Below are 22,163 nucleotides of genomic sequence, written 5' to 3'. Positions count from 1 at the left end.
TGTCAACAGGAGAAGCTGCAGCTGCAGGTGTAGTAAACTACATGAAGCCTTAAAAGAAAAGAAAATTAAAGTGTTGTAAACAAAACATTTTTTTAAATAAGCTGTGTTAATTAGTTAATTTGGACCACGTGACCTAAATGCAACTATAGATTTATTTAAACCTCTCAGCTGCTGTGTGAACTTCTGCAGCTTGACTTCAAATTTAAATGCCGCAGGTACAGCATTTCCTCATTGTGCATCCCTTCCACTTCTTCTTCATCTTCCTTATTTGCTGTAGTGACATTTTTTACTATGTGTATATGTATATATGCATATTTATTTATATATGTATATGTATATAACCCTCCCCCTCCTCTCACCTTCCTTTCTCTATCCTTCCCTCAGAGTGAATAGCTGTTCCATTGAAGCATCTGCCTCGACCTTGAGGACCTGCAGCTGGATCGCCTCCTGCTGGCTGCTGTAAGCAACACACACACACGCACGCACGCACGCACGCGCGCGCACACACACACACACACACACACACACACACACACACACACTAAAAGTAAAAACTCAAGTTTGCATGTTCTCCCACGTGTGTGCGTGGGTTTTCACACTGTGTGGGCCCTATTTATTAAACTTGAAAAGCAAACAATATTTCAAACTAGAAAAGCACTCGGAGAGCGCAGACCTCCACCCCCCACAAAATAGCGATAAAAATAGTGATATCTTCTATGGATCATGCCCAAAATGTAATCACTTGTTCCTGGTCCCATTGCGGACATTTCCTGAAAATTTCATCCAAATCCGTCCACAACTTTGACGAGTTACGTTGCTAAAAGACAGACAGACGGTCGATTATAGACAAAAGTCCCCAATTTAAGGAGACCCTTCATCCAGGACACGCCCACTCATATACAGGACATGTCTACTCATACAGGACACACCCACGCACATCCAGGTCGCGCCCACTCGCATCCAGGACACGCCCTTTCAATGTTGTCGTATTGGTTGTTGGGCTCATTTCCTGTCCTCTCTGTCCCCCACTTCCTCCTCCTGGTCTGTGTGTGACATCATGTCCCCCGACATCATCGATGATGTCACATTTTTATTTCATATCAAAGGCTTTTTTCTTTGAGTAACATCTTGAGTATTCAGTGCGCGACAATCTCACGGCTACATCCTTCCTTCCTTGAACCTCCTCTAAACCAAATCGCTGCAGACTATAAACAAAAATGGCAAAATCGAGGGCCACCAGAGCAAAAGCCGCCCGTCCCGCCAAGCGCCGGAGTCGCAAAAGGACCACACGCCGCGCCGCCCGTCCCGCCAAGCGTCGAAGGACGCGAACGACCACGCCGGCCGCCGCCTCGCGTGCCGCCAAACGCAGACGGGTCCACTCTGTGAGCCATTCCCCTCACCGGAGCCCCGCCTCCACCTCACAACGGGCGCCATGAAGGACTGCAGGAGAGGAACAGGAGGACGACTTTAAAGTCAAGAGAACGTCGCAAGAAGAAGAAGAAGAAGAAGAAGAAGCCAGACGATAGCATTTTCAGAGGCAACGCTGAGGACGAAACATTTTCTATAGGAAGACGGAAAAAAAAGACAAGTTTTAGTCGAACTTTCATGGAACAAAATCAAACAAAGTCTGTACCACATGTTCATATAAGTATACTTTTACTCACAGAGACATGGCTTCACTGATAATTTAGTTTTCCTTAAAAAAAACCAAAAAACACAACATAAGATATTGTAGCTAACATTTAAGCAAACCTGAAGATACTGTATTTGATCAAGAAGACGATGTCAAGAATAGTTTAGATTAAATGACATAATAAATACATAAATAAAACGTGTTGTGTTGTGAACTTCTTTTCAAAATGGCCGACCTGACTATTTGAAGCTAACATTTGTAGCTTGAATCTTTTGGTAATTGGGCATGAAAAGTGGCCTTCCTTCTCATCTAAAACATGGATCATTCTGCCTGCAAACAGAGAAAACCAGGATGTTCTTGCAGACCTCAAAAGCTTCAGATGTTAGTTCTGAAAACCAATGGTTGCCATCGTTCATTTTTAAGGGACTTTGAAAGTGTGATGAAGACGTTCAAACTGTAGAGGGCAGCAGCATCAGAACCTCTGCTGGAATTTAATGATTAGAGGAAAAAGAATCCAGAAGATGGAATGAAACACCACGCTCTTAGAAATAAAAGTGCTAAGTAGAACCATATAAGGTTCTTAGGCTTGTCCTCATAGGAGAATCCTTTTTGGCTCCAGGTAGAACCGTTTTTACAAAGGTTCCACCTGGAACCCTTTTGGAGGGTTCCACCAAGAAGCCTTTTAAAACCCTTTATTCAGGGAAGGGGTTTTAAAGGGTTCTCTGGATCAAAATGGTTCTTACTGGAACCATTAGTGTTACCAAGAACCCTTGAAAAACCCTAAGGGTTTTCCAGAAGCAAATGGTTCCTTGTAGAAGAACTCTTTTGGAACCCTTATTTTTAAGAGTGTAGCTCGAAAGAGTTGAGAGACAAAAAATGGACGGGGTCGTGTAGGAGCTTTCCTCTTCCAGAAGATGGCAGTAATGCAACATCATGGATGGAAGCTGCCGTAAAAGCTACACAGAAGAAGATCTAAGACAGTGACAAGCCTTTGTGTGTACGCACTGTATGCAAGGAGGTGACTGTCATGTATTTCTTAACAAATGCAAACAGTGCATATGTGTTGTTCTGTACATTAAAGGGCAAATATTCGCAAAATGGCAAAATACAAGCGTCACTAAAAGAAGTAAGTGCAAAAACGTGTCTCTCGTCACATGATTTATCCACAAAGTGAACCGGCTGTGATACATTCAGTAATTCACTTGGGTAAAATAAAATTTTCTTCAGTACAAGTTCAATCCTCGGTGTAATAATAATCAATTGTTACATAATGGTGACAGCTATATGTTGCAGTGTGTGCACTAGCTGCAGTCTGCCCATCTGTTTCCATGGCAACCCGGCGGACACAGAAGCTCGCCCGACCCAAACTCAACCAACTCAGATATCCAGACCGGTACGGTAGCCCTGACAGATCTATCTTCCTCCTCATCCTCCTCGTCTTCCTCTCTGATGAAGCCTGTATTTTCTATTTCCCAGTCGTTCAGTTTACTGGCTGGACGAGCTGCCTCACGAGAAGACAGAAGCCACCACCAAAATCGGTACGTCCTCTGTTTACTCTTTTCTTTACGCGGTTTATACAACGAATCAACTCAACTTTATATATTTATATGTTTTGTTTCTCACAGAATTAACTCCTCGCTGGTCCGAGCTGTGCAGAAGTAAAACGCTCTACGGTCAAGCTGCGTAAATATACTTATTATATACTATACGCTATTTGAATTATACAAATACAAAATATGCATGTGGTAATCTTCAGGATTAGGACTTTCTAATCTCATTTCCTCACATGCGCCCACGCGACTCCATCTTCCTCGTTTACTGCACAAGTTCCATTTTCCTTTATATCTGAACCCACCTCCACATCTGTCAACTCCACTCCGTGTTTTCCCTCAGACGTTCCCCCATATGGACGGTGAGCGAATGGGCGCTCAGGGCTGTTCCATCCCAGCGCGTGTGCAGCCTGGCTCGACCTCGAGGCCCCGTGGCGGACTGGAAACCAGAGCGCCCGCTCACGGCTCCTGTAAGCAACACACGCACGTACACAAATATGAACCCTTTAGCGCTTATTTAACCATAAAAGGGGCCGTAGCTAAAGTCCATTTCCAATTTAGCACAACTCCTGTGTGCCAATTTTGTCGCGACCTATCGTCGTATTTGTAGATTAACAGAGCGACGCAGGCGATCGTGGCTACGGCACGGATCTGTCGGCTAGCCCAACCGAAGAGAAGGCCGCCTCTGGAGGACTCGGACCACGAAGCAAAAGCCGCCGTACCTTTGACCAACCTGCCTGCTAGCAAAGCGTCGGCTCACATAGAGCTACTGTCAAGTGAGTTACTTTTCAGTGGTCAAGAATAAAAGATTAGTCGTACGTTTATATGCACTAGCTAGGGCCGTAGTCCGACTAAGAGTCCGAGTTCTGTTTCCTGTTGACCTTTATGTCACAGTAAAAACAAACAGCGAACAAATGGGTGTTAGTCCTACTAAGACTAGCTCGATTTTAGTCGGACTAAATTAGTCCACACAGCACCTTTGACCTCACTCAACCTTGTTTTCCAGCGCCGAAGCAGGACCACTCCAAGTTCGGCGGCGAGCGCTCGGTGTGCTGGCCCGTCTCCAAAGCGGCAAGAAGCTACGTCACCAGCCGGAGGATTCTCGAGATTTCGACCCCGAAAGAGCGCAAGGCTTTGTTCGAAGGCTACGACCCGTACGCCGTTAGCAGAGCGGCGCGCTCTGCCAGCCCTTCACCGCGGATACATCAGCTTTCCACGCCTCTGCCTCGCAAGTGTAGCATGAAGTAGGACAGGCGATGACACTCGAGGGCCTTCTGAGTGGTCGTAAGGATGTAGATGTACTAAAGTGTAATCACAGATAGTCATAATTGAATTACAGATAGCCACCAAAGACTGTCCTGTTAGTTGGAGACAGTACAGGAGCACCAGAAGGGGGCAGCACCATCACAAGGTCTGACTCCCCTCAGCACCTCACTCTGCTTCCTCTGGCTTCTGCTCCCTCAGAACTTTTTCCTAATGTCTCCCTCTTGTTTTTGGTGGATATCTGCTGCTGTACTAATATTGAGTGGATTGTTTGTCAGAAACAAAACAATGTGTTTGTTTGTGATTGTTTTCTGTCTAAACAGCATTAGCACCAACAGTTTTGATGTTTAATAATAAATTAAATGGTGTTCTTTAATGAGAAGACTGGGTCATTTTGTGTCTGTACAGTGACTAATGAGGGTGTAATCGTCAACCAGGTAACTTAGCTTAGCTTTGCTTATCATAAAGACTGGAAACTATGAAAGTAAAGCTGGCCGATTAAATTCTCACATCACATCTTTAAAAAAGGAAAAACTAGAAATTACACAATTGCTGACAAATCAAGGTTAGCTGCTTCCAGTCATTATGGTAAGCTAATCTAACCAGCTGATGGTCTATTTAACAGTGTCTAGTCTTTAAGCTAAGCTAACTAGCCATTGTGCAAAGCTAACCAAACCAACTGCCGGCCTCTATCGCTGTTTCTAGTCTGTATGCTAAGCTAAGCTAAACAGCTGATGGTCTCTCTCTCTCTCTCTCTCTCTCTCTCTATATATATATATATATATGAATATATATATATAAATGCTTATCGTCTTTGTGCTAACTGAAGCAAACTAGCCATTATGCCAAGCTAAGCTAATCAACTGCTGGTCTCTATAGCCATTTCTAGTATTTATGCTAAACTAAGCTAAACAGCTGATGGTCTCTATATCTGTTTCTATTATTTGTGCTAATTTAGGCTAACTAGCCATTATACCAAGCTAAGCTAAATAAACTGCCAGCCTTTATAGCTGTTTCTAGTCTTTATGCTAAGCTAAACTAAACAGCGGATGGTCTCTATAGGCTATCTGTTTCTAGTCGTTGTGCTAACCTAAGATACTGAGCCATTATGCCAAGTTAGGCTAAATAACTGCTTGGCTAGATAATATAAATAATAGCTGTTTCTAGTCTTTACGCAGAGCTAAACTAACCAGCAGATGAGAGGATAAGGAGATGAGAACCAACCTGTTTATTATTATTATGAGAAGAAGAAATCTAAAAGCAATTTGTTTCGTTTTTAGATTTAATTAATGAGATGACCACATGAAAATAAAGCATGTTTAATTGTCTGTGTATAATTTTATTTTTGTAATTATTTCCTGCAGAGGCTGTACTCTGGTGTAAACGCTGCCCTGAGGGGGGCGCTGTTGAACCCTCTACAGTTTGTAGTTCTCTCTCTGTCACAGTTCCAAGTTCTTCATTTGGTCACAGATGGATCAAAGAGCATCATCGCATGAAAGGCAATCCTTTGATGCTATCGTTAGTATCAGCTGTTAAAGTACACTACCTCACACCCAGATTGGGAATCAAAACAAGCACAAATATACTTTAAAAATACAAAGAAACCCCAACTGACGCAAACTTGTCTCTGTGCAAACGCTGAGAGAAGAGCGTTGTACGCGCCCCCTTGTGCGTAAAAGAGGGACGTCCTCCAAAGCGCACGACGCAGCCACTCAGTTCACTCACCTGGAAGCGCAGCGCCGACAAACACACACACACACACGGACAGGTAAACAAGAGCCGGAAGAACGAGTCGTCTTCTCCTTGTAGTATCCCCCCCTCCTCCTTTACTTACTCCAGTTGTTTCTTATACAAATCTCCCCTTTTTTTGGTTTTTATGTGTGCGTAAAAAGTCAAATTAAAAGCGACTTTTTTATATATTTATGAAAGTGAAGCCGACATCTGAGGAGGAGGAAACATGAGCGAGCAGGGGAAGAGGGTGATTCTGATCGTGGTGGACGTTCTCTGCGTCTTTGTCGGTGAGTTTGACTCCTTTTTTCTGTGTTTTTTTTTCAGTGTCAGGATCTAATTCGCGCGTGTGCGTCCAAATCACGGATCGGTGTTTAAGTGGAAACACAGCAGCCGTGTTTGTGAACGCTGTGCGTCACAGCGCATGATCTATACTTTATCTGTAATCGACACGTTGCTTTATTTTGGGGGGGGCGTGTGCAAACTAGTTTATATATGATGTTGCCATAATTCGACTAAACACTTCGTATATAGAGAGAGTGATCGTATATAATCACAACCACAGTCATCATTCGTCTCTATCTTGTTCAAACAGGTCAAACACAAGTGTTTCCCAACACCGAGTGAGACACACTCAGATTATTGATCTCATTCTCAACGCAAAGACATCCAGATTAAGATTATTTATTAGCTGTTATTTAATACACAATTGACACAACTAGGATTATTGGCAATCATGAAGTGTTTTAACAAAGGTAATTATAAATCACAGTGACTCTGTTTACATGGACAGCAATAATTATCCAGGATTAACCAGATTAAGACAATAATCTGAATATGACACTGCTCTCTGATTGCCTTAAAACAGAGGTTCCAAAGTCGCGGCCCGTGGGCCACGTCTGGTCACTTTATAACCCTTCTGTTACTGTCCTGTCGTCGCCTCATTACCGTAACTCTTAGACAAGAAAGCCCCCTGCTTTTCATCCTATGTCAGCTGAGATTATCATCATGTGGAGGATAAATCGGTAGAAGACGGACGGATACCGGAAAGCATGTAAGACTTGTCATTTTGGTACACTCTTGGAAATAAAAGTGCTAAGTAGAACCAGATAAGGTTCTTCGGCATGACCTCATAGGAGAACCCTTTTGGAGGGTTCCATCAAGAACCCTTTTAAGACCCTTTATTCAGGAAAGGGGTTTTAAAGGGTTCTCTGGATCAAAATGGTTCTTACTGGAACCATTAGTGTTACCAAGAACCCTTGAAAAACCCTTTCTCTGGGAAAAGGTTTTTCTTCAGCAAATGGTTCCAGGTAGAACCTCAGCCCTTTTAGAAGAACCCCTTGGAACCCTTATTTCTAAGAGTGTAGAACATCAGGACTTCCATAGAACAACCGTCCAATCACAAGACAAGATTCACCAACGCGTCATGCGTTTGATGTCAGCCTCCGTATACTCTTAGAAATAAGGGTTCCAAAAGGGTTCTTCTACAAGGGCTGAGCTTCTACCTGGTACCATTTGCTTCTGAAAAACCCTTTTTCCCGAAGAAAGGGTTTTTCAAGGGTTCTTGGTAACACTAATGGTTCCAGTAGGTTCGACCTGGAGCCAAAAAGGGTTCTCCTATGAGGAAAAGCCGAAGAACCTTGTATGGTTCTACTAAGTACTTTTATTTCTAAGAGTGTACCGTAATCCCTAAACGGTTTAATAACCGCCAGATATCGAAAAAGTGACAATTCTACAGCCCATAAAATCTGAATAAATCCACACAGGCCTGATTATTAACATTCAGATTCATTTCGCATCATAAAGACATTAACAAAAGCTTTTATTTTGAAATTCCGTGAAATATAAGCTCGTGTTGACCATCCTTACTGACCAGACTAGATGCTCAGTGGCCCCTGAGGCCATTTGAGTTTGCATTAAAGGGATTTTTCAGGTTTTTTTTAAAGGTTAGTCGTCCAAGAATACTGTATATTTGCAATTTGCAACCATTGCTCAACACTAAAATCGGATTTTAGCTTGTGGGGAACAAAGGGTTTGACATTTGTGAAGTCTAAGCGAGCGTCCATGTCACTTTAAACCACTTTAACTTTTCCTTTTAACCAAATAATACTCAAAAATGAGCAATAACATGCGGGATATCCTGATGTTAGTGACGTGTGTATGCAAATGTGATTTTCTTGTTTTATTTTAATCGTAATAATGTCATAATTTGTCAATAATGGCATCATTTGTGTCTTAATAATGAGACTTTAGTGAATGTGTTTTAAGCATTTCTGCACATGTTTGTGTTCTCCTGCACCCTGAGGCCTCGTTTGTGTTATTTTTTAAACCTTGGGGGGTTGTGTGGGGGTTGTGGGGGGTTGTGAGGGGGTTATTCAGGAGGAAGAGCAAAGATCACTGACAATGAATCTCGCTCTGTGACAGTAAAAATCCTGTTTTGGAAAAGTGTGTGTGTGGACAGGTTTGAGTGTGCGAGTGTTGAACACTGTACATGGAACACGACGACGAGTCTGGACTCGCTCTTCTGCTGCCTGAAGATGACAAATAGCTTTTTATGTAATAACAGCTGCTCGCTGCTGCTTCTTCTTCTTCTTCTGATGATTATTAAGTTTGACACATGGATGACGGGGTGTGTGTGTGTGTGGGGGGGGGGTTTACAATGACGGCAAAGCTGAAATCTCTTTTTAGTCTTTTTTAGGTGTGAATTATGAGGTGAAAAAGGCAGAATTAGAGGAATGCTTATGAAGGCCAGCGACGTACAGGTGGGTTGTGACAGGAATGATAATGACCGTGCTGGCGTTCACCTCACCTCTATTACGTGTACACAACCTAAAGATGAGGAATGATTAGGAGTTCTTAAACGACATGACTTTACTCGACCATCGTGCAGGAAGTGCACTATTTTTTTTATATTCAAGTGTTGTGAAATCAAAGGATCAAGGATGTGGAATCATTTTTTTTTCTTTTTTAATGTGATGATTAATGTGAAGTATTTGGCTGACTAAGTCCACCTTACGATCAGATCGGGGGTGTGAAAGTCAGTCATACTTAATTTTCTTTCCTTTTCTCTTTTAAATCCATGTTGTGATCCAGTCTGTGCTGATGATCAAATCTTAAGACTTATTTTAACCATAAAAGGGCCAGAAAATGAAGTGATTTTGCCCATTTTCCATAATAAAGTTCAAAATCTGGCAGTTATTTACACTTTATTTATTTATATACTCGGTTTTAAAGTCACTATACATCCCCTGTTTATGGAAAACAAATATTGGATGAAAGTCAGCTCAGACAAACTTGTTTATATTGATATATTGTGTACATGTATCCCTGAAATACACTCTTAGAAATAAGGGTTCCAAAAGGGTTCTTCAAGGGCTGAGGTTCTACCTGGAACCATTTGCTTCTGAAAAATGAAGGTTTTTCAAGGGTTCTTGGTAACACTAATGGTTCCAGTAAGAACCATTTTGATCCAGAGAACCCTTTAAAAGCCCTTTCCTGAATAAAGGGTTTTAAAAGGGTACTTGGTGGAACCCTCAAAAAAAGGTTTCCATGTGGAACCTTTATAAAAAGGGGACTACTTAATTCTTACTTAATTAAAAGATCGTTATTAAGAGCTTATCCGACTGCGGTCAAGCTGTCCGACACACGTTTATCTGTAGTCAAACAATCTAACGCCTAAATTACAAAGGGATTTATGGTAAAAAGGACATTGACATCCTGTTTTCAAAGTAAAATGCTCAGATCTCCTCACAGCTGAGACCTATGAATCGGACATAAATGTCCAGATTTGCTCTTTTAATACGGAATTATGATCCACTTTGAGACGGAATGAAAGCATAGTTTTCTACATGGTTCGCTCCAGGCGTAAATTAAAAACTGCATTGTTACACGAGGATAACCTTTTAATAAGATAAGAATAAACGAGCGCTCCCACGAACCCACTTCCGTATTTGAATATGTTGGTGTTTTCACTTCTGCTTGTGTCTTTGGTTTTGCGTCGTTTGTGTTTTTTGCGGCGCGTTTCTGTCGAAGCATGTGTGTTCCCTTTCTTTCTTTCTTTCTTCAGATTATTTTTTTTATTTTGCAGCGCGTTTCACACGTTGTTTTTGTTTTTGATGTGTTTTTAAATCTGCAGCGTTTTGGGTCTGTTGCTGTGCGTTTGCCCGCTCCTCCTCCCTGTCGGGCCACCGTAGTTTAGTAGCTCATTCTGTAGTGATAAAAACTAACTATTTGGATATTTTTTGAAGTTATAAATCCAGGTTATTAATTCATAATTTTACCAATTCCACCCCACATTTTCACACACCGTCTCTAAGTTAAATACTTATTTTTGTGGTTAATCCAACCACAAAATATAGCATCTTGTAATCATGAAAGCAAATGGCTGTTTTCCCCAGACTGATGTGCTTCCTGGGTGTGGATTTATATTCACTTAATTGTTCACAATAACAGGGCAGGAGCACTAATCTGTGTGTGTGTGTGGAGGGTAAACTATCATCACGTTAGAAAAAAAGTGTGTGTGTGTGTGTGAGATATGGCAGGAATGTGCTGAATGTTCAGATTGTAGCAGATCCCCGAATCTGCTCAGTGTTTTATTTCTCCCTCTTCCCTTCTGTAGTCTGTCCAACCCCCCCCCCCATCCTGCCATTATCTGTCACCACTCACACACACGCACACAAGCGACACACACAGTGTGGCTTTGACGGCCACAGCAGCAGGACGTGGTTTGCTGTTTCACTCTCAGGCCGCTGTTACATTGTCAGTTAATTTATCAGGATTGTGGAAGTGAAACTGTGAGCGCAGACTTCATTGATCTCCATTTTAGAAGCACGGCTTTTAAAAAGCTATAAATATTTTTAGATATTTTAGGAAATGTGGTAAAGTAGAGCTGGGCGACACGGCCAAAAATATTACAACAAATATTCAATCAAAAATCAGACAAATATAAATGTTTGCGCCTGAGAGGAAAGTGATCTAAACCTATGATTTGTTTTAGGCGAGCAGGAAGAAGCACACTGCGTGAGTAAAGCACGAAAGTTGCTCTGTGGCTGAAAACACAAACAAAAAGAGCCCATGAAAGGGCTGAAAAAGTACATGCTACGCTCTCTGCCAACAGCATTTAAGTGTCTGCATTTGCCAAGCTCAGCTGCTGCTGTTTCCTCCACCTCGCAGCTCCAACCTTCCTGGACGCACTTCAAAGTGCAGCGTTGCGTGTTTTTTTGCTCGCAGACACAAGAACAAACTAATGTGCCCCCTAAAACTATTGTGATTGATGCAAACCTCCCGTTTCCTGTTGTTTAAGGTCACCGCTCTGAGGAAAGCGGCGCGCACGACCTCGAGCTTTGACAACACTTTTTAATCTTCTCAAAACAATAGTGTTAGTCATAAAGAGATGATGATGATGACGAAGAGCTGGAGACTCTCTGGGCCGACTGACAGAACTGACTGAGCTCAGCTGTTCGCCGCAAAGCTCGCAGTTTCACATCACTGTTTAATTATGTCAACGTTTCGGTTCCAGCCATTGTTATAATGACGCTATTATTCTCAGGAGGATGTCGCAACTTTACACCATTTACCATTCTTCATTCATTATATCCCAGAATTATTATTATTATTAGGATTATTATTGTTGAAGCTTAATACAGAACATTCTCATCTCAGTATCAACCTCGGGTCATTTAACCTTTTTTAACGTTACACTGCTTAGGTTAAAATTTAACCTAAGCAGGGAAGCTCATTATTTAATAACATTATTAAATAATGAGCTTTCCTGCTTTTATATAACAACTTAAAGCTGGCGTAGGCGACGTATTAATGGAGGACAACCGTCCACTCGAGTTTGAGGAAGGGTCGTAGAAATGTTTGAGGCAAAATGTTTGTGTGTGTGTCTGACAGCAGCTGTGGTCGTTTGACCCTGTAAGAATGATAATGTGTGTGACGCGCGCACACACACACACACACACACACACACACACACACACACACACACACACACACACGCTGCATCTACCTTTTGCCAAACGAGTGTCAAAGTCAAGTGGACGGTATTGACTTGTGCTCCCTGACGTTCCTGTGTGAAAATGTCTGCAGACGGTCACATTTTTAGATTCACACGCTTGCATGAGGTGCATCTTTTGCTCAGAATGTGTCTATGTGGTTGAATTTAGTGTCTCCGATGGGTTTCGGAGGATCTGCTCACTACTATTGTGGTGCATCGTTAGAGGAAGAACAAGTGTTTTCTCTGGGATTTAAAAGGTCAACATCCGTTTTTTACCCCTCTTAATTTGCAAATATTGGCTCCTGCAGGATCGACTGTCTGATAGAATTAGATATTTTATGTATTTTAATGTCTCTTATTGCGCACCTGAGGAGGAGATACTGATCCTTTATCCTCTTTAGTCCTATTCTACGACGATTAGTTGGAAGTGATCAGCGTGACAGAAGAAAATAATCCCTAAGATTGGAAAAGGCTGCTCTAAAGTTACTTCAGATGATTATTCTGGAAGGATCGAGTTTGGAAACATGAGGATTTGAGTTTTGACTTCACTCGCGATACATAATAGAAAATTGACAGAGCTTTACTTTAACGAACGCTAACGCAGAACCTCCCCAGAGAGGAGGTAGAGGAACAAATACAAATCTCCTTTTGCAGGAAGAAAAACCACAAAGAATTGCGATTTCAAAGCAGGAAAAACAGAAAAAAACACCAACTTTGGAGTCACTTCGGGTGTCGTGCAGGACTTTCCCAGGAAAAATCCCCCACCCTCGACAGGAAGTGATCCACTTTTCTTTGTAGATTGAACCTCCTGGAACCAAAAAAAAAACGATGAGCAAAGGCTGGCCATTGTTGACCAAAATCAACAAAACCCCTGACACCAAACAAGAGATTTTTGTACGTCGTGGGCAGAACAAATGCAGAAAGAAAAAAAAATGTTGCCAAAATACACAAAAGAAGTTTAAATATTGGTTTATGTGAGCATCTCGGTGTGAGGTGGAAAACCAGTTGCGGATCCCCGTTAGCTAACAAGTGAGAGGTCACGCAGCAGACCCGCCGAGTTCACAGTCGCCCGTCGAGATTTGAAGACCTCACACAGAACGTTCACATACGACAATGTTTCAGTCTGAGTCACAGTGGAACCTCGGCCACTTGTCTTCAAAGATGAATAACACGGACGCTTCCTGCTTCCCCAGGGGTCGCAGGTCAAGGGGAAGCTGTACTTGTTTCTGATCCCAAATTCCATCGTGTTTATTTTATCACAGAGAAATCAGGGGGGTGTGCTCTTTCCAGAAGAGATTGTGAAAGTGTAAAACAATACTTTCCCTTTTCTTTTTCCTTTAAAAAAAACAAACAAAAAAAAAAAAACATCCCCTGTGGACTGAAGCTAAAACGCTCAGCAGAAACTCAAGCGTCTGTTGGACAAGAGTTTGGAAGCAGCTTCTTCATCGGCTGCAGTGTAACGTTAAACAAAATGTCCGGACTGTAAACATAACAAAAGCATGCAATAATAAAATAGCTAATTACAGGAAAACAACGAGCAGTCACTCGATAAATAGTAAAATATACAAAAAAAGTTGGTTAAGATTTCCCTCTTCCTTATTTTATTTGTGCAAAAACCATAATGAATGTTGTTAACGGGGCCGACTCGTATAACCATAACAACATAAGTGTTAGCTCCTTAAACGTGTTGCTAACAGTAGCAACTAATTTCACAATAATGAGTGTTAGCTTTTTCAAAGTCTTCCTAACAGTAGCAAGTCACATTACCATTACAAGTGTTAACTTCTTCAAAGTGTTGCTAACAGGACCAACTTGTATAACCATAACAAGTGTTAGCTAAGTGTTAGCTTCTTAAACGTGTTGCTAACAGTAGCAACTCATTTCACAATAATGAGTGTTAGCTTTTTCAAAGTGTTGCTAACAGCAGCAACACATTAATCATGACCAAACAAGTGTTAGCACCTTTAAAGTGATGCCAACAGGACAAACTCATATAACCATAACAAGTGTTAGCTAAGTGTTAGCTTTTTAAACGTGATGCTAACAGTAGCAACTCATTTCACAATAATGTTAGCTCCTTCAAAGTGTTGCTAACAGCAGCAACACATTAACCATAACAAGTGGTAGCTAAGTGTTAGCTTCTTCAACATGTTATTTTGTTGTAAGGAAAAAGACTGAAGGTTGTTTTGGAGAATGAACCTAAGCTGGCTTTCCCTCTGCTTGCCCCAGCCTGTGGCACCAGGACTGGCTCGTAAAAACAAACCAGGTCTTCTGGAATAATAGAGCAGATAAAAACAGACAGATAATAGAGACTCTCTCTCTCTCTGTGGGCTTCACACGGTCTGATCCCCTCGCTGTATCAGCAGTGGTTTCCATGTGTGAATGTGTGTGTTTTTTGAAAGCCGTCCGCTCCGAATCTGTCCGCTCGCATCTCCACCGCGTTGTCAAACAAGCAGCCCCCTCTTATCTAAATCTTATCCTTGCACCCTGCAGAACAAACAGCGGCTGGCCCTCGCTTTAAAGAGAAAGCAGAGAGAGAGTACGCTTGACCTGCTGCAATAATGAACTCTGAGACTTAAAGAGAGCAAAGGGGAGGAGGAGGAGGAGGTTCTGCTGCTTTTAAGAGGAAACTGGAATCATTTGTGGCACTCGCTCAGAGGTGGTGGTGACAAATATGCATTTCCGGTACTTAAAGACTATTTAGGTTCTTCTCTGAGCGACGTGCTGTGTGTTCTCTTGTATTATCACATCATCGTTGAACACAATCTAGGGGCAGGGCAAACTGATAGTTCCTTTTTTTCAGTTATTAAAACTGCATATAGAAGGTAATGTACATGGTTAATATTTAATGCAGTCCAGTCCAATAGTCCCATAGAAGATTAATAATACGCTTCATTGTGGGCAAAGTCCACGATTCTCTGATTGTTTGCGTTTGTACACAAATGTCAGAAGCGGAAGTGAAGTTTCTTCTTCTGCTTCTACTTCATGAGAATTAGACGACTGTTTTCTGTCTTTAAGTCACAATTTTTTTACTGCTGTGCAAAAGGTTAGCGCACAATAGCGCACATTAGCGCATATTAGCACACATTAGCGCATGTTAGCGCACGTTAACGCATGACACGTTTCCATGACGACTGACCGGAAAAAGACGCACATGACGTCATGTTTATGTGCTGCGACACCGGAGTCCAGGCACCGTTTACCAGTTAGCGCCGTTTGCTGCATTAGCTCCTTTTAGCGCCATACTAACGACTAATTTGCATATCAATTAATAATCGATATTAGGTCAAATTGTTGCTGCCTTAAACGTTATTTAACGTGTGAAGACAAGAGGAGAAACTCTGCATTTGTCTTTAAAAAGTGCCAAAGTGTTGAGAAAGTAAACAGAGCAACACACCAGGAAATACTCGTCAGACCACATATGTCCATATGACTGATTGAGGTCAAACAGGGTTAAACATATGCGTTAATAATGTATATAGTGAAAACAAAAGTGTATATTGCTTGGATTCCTCGTGCGTGCGTCATCATCACATATTTTTGGTTGTGTTTTCTTTTACACTCAGCGCCACCCTGCCCAAGAGTATTTGAATGAATAAATTGTTATACAGATCAATGATACTCTGCAATTGATAGAAGGGGAATTTTGATTTTAATTACAGTTGCAGGATTTTGTCTACGTTAGACGCATTTGTTGTGGTTTTTCTTCTGCTTTTCCTCAAGTCCAGGAATTTAAAGAGGGGGGAAAGTAATGATTTAAAGAGGAAGGACGAAAAGAAAGGGAGGAAGTGAAGAAGGAGGGAAGCAATAAACACAAAGAATGGAAGAGTTGGAATATTCTGGAGAATATTACGTCTAAATAGGACACAGCCATGTAAACGGCACTTTAGGTTAGACATGTATACAGCTTAATCAGTTAATGGTATCCTAATCACTGCAAATCACTGAGTTGCTATTGTTAGCAACACTTTGAAGAAGCTAACACTTGTCATGGTTGATGTATCACTACTGTTAGCATCATTTTAAGGTGCCAACACTCATTATTGCGAAGTGAGTTGCTACTGTTAGCAACACGTTTAAGAAGCTAACACTTGTTATGGTTATATGAGTTGGTCCTGTTAGCAACACTTTGAAAGAGCTAAAAATCCTTAAGTTTTTGCAAATTATAGATTAATAACTAGATTATTTTATTTGTATAGCCACAAATCACTGAGTTGCTATTGTGAGCAACACTTTGAAGAAGCTAACACTTGTTATGGTTAATGTGTTGCTACTGTTAGCTAACAGTCATTGTGAAATAGCTAACACTTGTTATGGTTATATGAGTTGCTGCTGTTCGCAACACTTTGAAGGAGCTAACACTCATTATTGTGACATGAGTTGCTACTGTTAGCAACACTTTGAAGAAGCTAACACTTAGCTTACACTTGTTATGGTTATACGAGTTGCTGCTGTTAGCAACACTTTGAAGAAGCTATTTTTTAAAATGAGTTGCTCCTGTTAGCATCACTTTGAAGAAGCTAACGCTTGTAATGGTTATATGACTTGCTACTGTTGGCAACGCTTTGAAGGAGCTAACATTCATTATGATTTTTGCAAAATAAAATCAGGAAGAGGAAAATCTTTTCTTGGTCAAGTTTACCTTAAAGGTACAGTGTGTTAAATTTAGCCACATTTATTGGTGAAGTAGCATGTTGAATATCCCTTACCTCAGCTTTTCCTTCCAAGAGTGTTGAAGAATTGTAGCCTTCAGGACTCAAATGTGTTCAAAATAGGTCCAAAACAGTGGTTTCCATATATTCTGGGGTCATGAAACACAAAAGAATGCAAAAATGTTTACCTAAATTTGACTCAATGGACATTTAAGTCAAAGTATTATTGGTTGATTAAGATTTACTTAAACATTGTGTGTTCTTTAGGTGAAGAGGGAGGGGTCATTAGGTCTAAATGGTCACACCTGTGTCTGAGAGTATCACAGCTGTGTGTGTGTGTGTGTGACCTCAAGAGTTAATTTACTCCCTCTCTTGACTTCATACACAATATCGCTCCAGAATTAGCGTCACAAATTGACCCGTCTGTCACATTGTTTTCCTTTCTCTACGTGCTGCCTGTCAGAGCGGCTGTCACACATTCTGCAGGAAGGAAGCCATCTGTTATTGTTGCGTCGCTCTTGTCGCACAACCCGATACGTACGCACAACAGCTCCCGCTTAGGAAAACACAAATCCACCCCGTAACCCCTCGCGCTTATTTATTAGCTTTAGCCGTTCAGCAAAGTTGAAATGAAAACAGGAAAGCTATGTAAAGGTTAGGTGTAGAGGAGAAAGTTCCTGACATCCTTCTTGTGGATTGGACTATTGTCCTGCTCAGATTTAAGAGACGGGTTTATGTGTTGTTGTGTGTGTGTGTGTGTTGAACTTGTATTTGTCACCTCTTTTCTGACCTTTTCTGGCACAAACACTGACCTTGTCAGGACCAGTGGACCAAAATGTGGCTCTAGGCCGTAACTGTGTCCAAATGAGTGGAATTCAATGCAGTGTCTTCAAAGAGCAGCTGCACAAACCTGCGTCTCTCTTTTTTTAAAAAGACGCAGTTAAAGCCAGTGTTTGCCGTCTGTCTTCACAAGCAGACGCAAACACACCTGTAAAGACGTGTGTTTTTGTTGCAGACCATGTTTTATCTGCACACGCTGTGTGTTTTTAAAGAGAAGCAGTTACACCCAGTGTTTGCCGTCTCTCACATCACCTACAGTATGAAGCAGGACGGTGGTAGCAGTTAGCCCACAGGGGGTTTGCAAAAAGAACCATTTTTGTAGATATTATTGATATGATTTTGACTGACAGATTTTTGATAGATCCAGCACCCTCGTACGTGTTTTTATTGAATAATATGCATATCATTGTTCTATTTTCTTAACGTTACTGTGCTAAAAGCTGTCATTTTCTTTAGTAGCTTCAGGCAAGGGGGGGAACCAGTGACCTGTAGTTGTTTTTGTCATCGCACACACACCTATGTTTTATCTGCACTATTTGTTTGTGTGTCTTGTTTGCGGTCTTACATTTTCCGAGAATTCTGAGATTAAAGAAAAAGTCAGAATTCTGAAATTAAAGTCACAATTCTGAGATTACGTCAGAATTTTGAGATGAAAAAGTCAAAAATTCAGAATTTGGGATTAAATTCTGAGATTTAAGTCAGAATTCTGAGATTAAAGAAAGTCAATTCTGAGATTAAAGAAAAAGTCACAATTCTGAGATTAAAGAAAAAGTAACAATTCTGAGATTAAAGAAAGTAACAATTCTGAGATTAAAGAAAGGCACAATTTTGAGATTAAAGAAAAAGTCGCAATTCTGAGATTAAAGAAAAAGTCGCAATTCTGAGATTAAAGAAAGTCGCAATTCTGAGATTAAAGAAAAAGTCACAATTCTGAGATTAAAGAAAGTCAGAATTCTGAGATTAAAGAAAGTCGCAATTCTGATATTAAAGAAAAAATCACAATTCTGAGATTAAAGAGTCGCAGTTCTGAGATTAAAGAAAAAGTCACAATTCTGAGATTAAAGAAAAATTCTGTCCTGTGCGGCCATGTTTCCATAGTGACAGACGGTTTGTCCCATACGGAGAAAGAGAACGTGACACATTTGTTTATTTGGCGGAGCGGAGTCTTCTCCAGATTAGGCCGTCACTGTGTTCTCAGCTGTTTCCTGAGCGTCGCCTGTGTGTGTGTGTGTGTGTTGTAGTTTACGTTTGACTTGTCAGTGAAAGGGTCTGGCTGCTCTCAAGATGGAATCCAGCTTCCAGCTAGACGTGTGTGTGTGTGCAGAAACTGTGGAGGTCTTACCCTTTATCTCGTTCTGTCTCCAGCGGCTCTGCCCTCGGCCATTCTGACGCTGATGTTCAGTCCTTTCAAGAGAGGAATCTACTGCGATGACAAGAGCATCCGCTATCCGTACCGCAAAGACACCATCTCTCACGGGGCCATGGCTGCGGTCACCATCACCTGCTCCATCGTCATCGTGAGTCCCTCTGAACGGATGAACGAATAAACACCTTTTTGTTAAAGAAACCTTTGATCGTAAAAAAACCATGACGTGTCCGTCTTCCTCTGTCACAGATCACCACAGGAGAGGCTTACCTGGTTCACACCAAACGTCTCCACTCCAACTCCCAGTTCAACCAGTACCTGTCCGCGCTCTACAAAGTGGTGGGCACCTACCTGTTCGGAGCGGCCGTGAGCCAATCGCTGACCGACCTGGCAAAGTTCACCATCGGTCGTCCCCGTCCCAACTTCTTGGCGGTGTGCGCGCCCGTCAGCTGCGTCGGCTACGTGCAGCAGATCAACTGCACGGGCAGCGAGCGGAACGTGACGGAATCCAGGTGAGATCTACCTCTGCTTAAGTTTACAATATTAGCTGACATTCAGTCCTAGTGATGTATTTTTTATAGTATAAAACATAGTTATTGCAATTTCACAAGTTTAAAGCATTTGCCTTCTTTATTGATCCACTTGATTTTCCATAAAAACATGTTGTATATTAATATTTTTCCGTTGCTCGGCAGGTTATCGTTCTATTCTGGCCACTCGGCCTTTGGGATGTACTGCATGCTCTTTCTGTCGGTGAGTTGTTCTGCCTTTTTTTTTGGAAATTTTGAGATTAAAGTCAGATTGATGAGATTAAAGTCCAAATTCTGAGATTTAAGAAAAAGTCAGAATGCTAAGATTAAAGAAAAAAAATCAGAAAGTCCAAATTCTGAGGTATTTTGAGATAAAAGTCAGAAATTCAGAATTTTAGAATCAAGAAAAAGGTCATAATTCTGAGATTAAAGAAAAATTCACATTTCTGAGATTAAAGTAAATCACAATTATGAGATTAAAGAGAGTCACAACTCTAAGAGTAAAGAAAAAGTCAGAATTTTGAGATAAAAGATGTCAGAAATTCAGAATTTTGGGATGAAACAAAGGTCAGAATTCTGAGATTAAATTCTGAGATTAAAGTCAGAATTCTGATATTAAAGAAAAATTCACAATTCTGAGATTAAAGAAAGTCGCAAATCTGAGATTAAAGAAAGTCACAATTCTGAGATTAAAGAAAGTCGCAAATCTGAGATTAAAGAAAGTCACAATTCTGAGATTAATGAAAAGGTATCAATTCTGAAATTAAAGAAAAAGTCACAATTTTGAGATAAAAGAAGTCAGAAATTCAGAATTTTGGGATTAAAAAAAGGTATAGGTATAGATATTAAAGAAAAGAAAGTCACAATTCTGAGATTTCTGAGATTAAAGAAAAAGTCACAAATCTGAGATTAAAAAAGTCACAATTCTGAGATTAAAATAACATGATGTTACTGTGATACATTACCAAGTTTAAAGTTGTATTACAAATGAGTCAGTATTATTATTATAATAAAATTACCAACTTAATAACCATGTTATGAAAGTATGATCACATGTAATTGTTGTTGTTGTGTGCGTGCAGCTCTACGTCCAGGCCCGGATGCAGGGGAAGTGGACGCGGCTGGTCCGACCCACCATCCAGTTCTTCCTGATACTGTTTGCGGTGTACGTGGCGTACACGCGCGTCTCCGACAACAAGCACCACTGGAGCGACGTCCTGGTCGGGCTGCTGCAGGGAGCGCTCGTCGCCTGCGTCACTGTGAGTCTCGACAACATGATAGTGTTTTTTTTAAAATGGTATTAAAGTCACTTTAACACCAACCAGAAACAGTTGAGTTTAACACTGTTAACACAGGGTGTGTTTTTAATCGTTTAGCGTCAAAGAAGAACGCGGTTTACTTTATTGGTCCGTATTTAACTCTTTTTAAACTAGACTTTCACAGAGTTAAAAACACCGACTTATAAATTCTTATTCTAGACCCTTAATAATGAATGCAAGTGTGTTTAACATTAAAACAACAAAATATTGCACTAATTTAATGTTATTTATTATATTATTTAATTATTTATTATTTTTATATTATATATATATATTTGATTTAGCAAACATGAAAACGAAAATGTTATCACAAAAAAATGAAGATATTCATTGCGATATTTCACAGAATTTCAGAGTAAAAGTTTTTTGTTTTGATCATCAGAATCAGAATCAGAATACTTTTATTATTCCGAAGGAAAAATGTTTTTGTTACAGTTGCTCCATATCAGACGCAACAAGTACAGGAACAGCACACAAGTTAAATATTAAAATTACAAATTAAATAATTGAAAAAAAATTTTTATTGAAAACATTTCTAATTTTTTATTTTTTTAAATTGTATAAAATCTTTTTTCAAAATTTTAATTTAAAAAATTTAAACATATTAATTAAAAAAAATCTACATTTTAATTTAAAGAAATTCAAAATGTAAACATTTTAATTTTAAAAATTTAAAAATGTCATTTAAAAAAAGAGCAACAAATAGAGTCCAAGTGGGATGATGTAAAACTTTTTTGATGTTAAACAGTTGCCCCCACGTTTCTTTTATGTTGCATCATTATGGTGAAGCTTTTACATCACACCCCATCAAACACACGTTAAGCTCATATCTAAAAAAAACTCCAAAAAATTGAAATAAACATTGAATTGGTGCAATATTTTGTGATATATTTAAATACTTCCTAACGTCCTAATCTCTGATTCCTGTCTCCTCGTTTAGGTCCGATACGTGTCGGACTTCTTTAAGCAGCGGCCGCCGCCCAGCAAGCAGCCGGAGGCCCCAGAGGTCCAACAACTGGAGCGCAAGCCGGGCGTCAACGAACGCTACACGACCACTACTTACTAACGCGGGCCTTAGCAGCAGCAGCAGCTTTTATCGCCAAAGGACCATGTGACCAAACATTTTAAATTAGAAAAAAACAAACACTCTGCAGTAACCACTAGCCAGGAATTCTTCAAGCCAACACTTTCTCCTTGCTCCGGGAACGCTGGGACTTCCCAATCATTTGTTCACAGCTAGGACATTCCTGAAACCACGTTTGTGTTTGTGTGATGATGTGATTT

The 22,163-nt window shown here is 40.6% G+C and overlaps 1 protein-coding gene across 1 annotated transcript; it reads left to right on the top strand.

Moving 5' to 3' along the window:
• Positions 1-6,327: 6,327 nt before the first annotated feature.
• LOC310930003 (phospholipid phosphatase 2-like) lies at positions 6,328-22,149 on the top strand. The gene is made up of 6 exons (XM_083892890.1): positions 6,328-6,464; positions 19,030-19,181; positions 19,280-19,542; positions 19,726-19,783; positions 20,643-20,819; positions 21,820-22,149. The coding sequence occupies exons 1-6, from the start codon at positions 6,404-6,406 to the stop codon at positions 21,943-21,945; spliced, it is 837 nt and encodes a 278-aa protein (XP_083749016.1). The 5' UTR covers positions 6,328-6,403; the 3' UTR covers positions 21,946-22,149.
• Positions 22,150-22,163: the final 14 nt, after the last annotated feature.

The sequence above is a fragment of the Microchirus variegatus genome, assembly GCF_963457635.1.
Source record: "Microchirus variegatus genome assembly, chromosome: 7".
Taxonomy (NCBI): Eukaryota; Metazoa; Chordata; class Actinopteri; order Pleuronectiformes; family Soleidae; genus Microchirus; species Microchirus variegatus.
The sequence above is the reverse complement of the archived record's forward strand: the minus strand, read 5'-3'. Positions and strand labels throughout refer to the sequence as shown.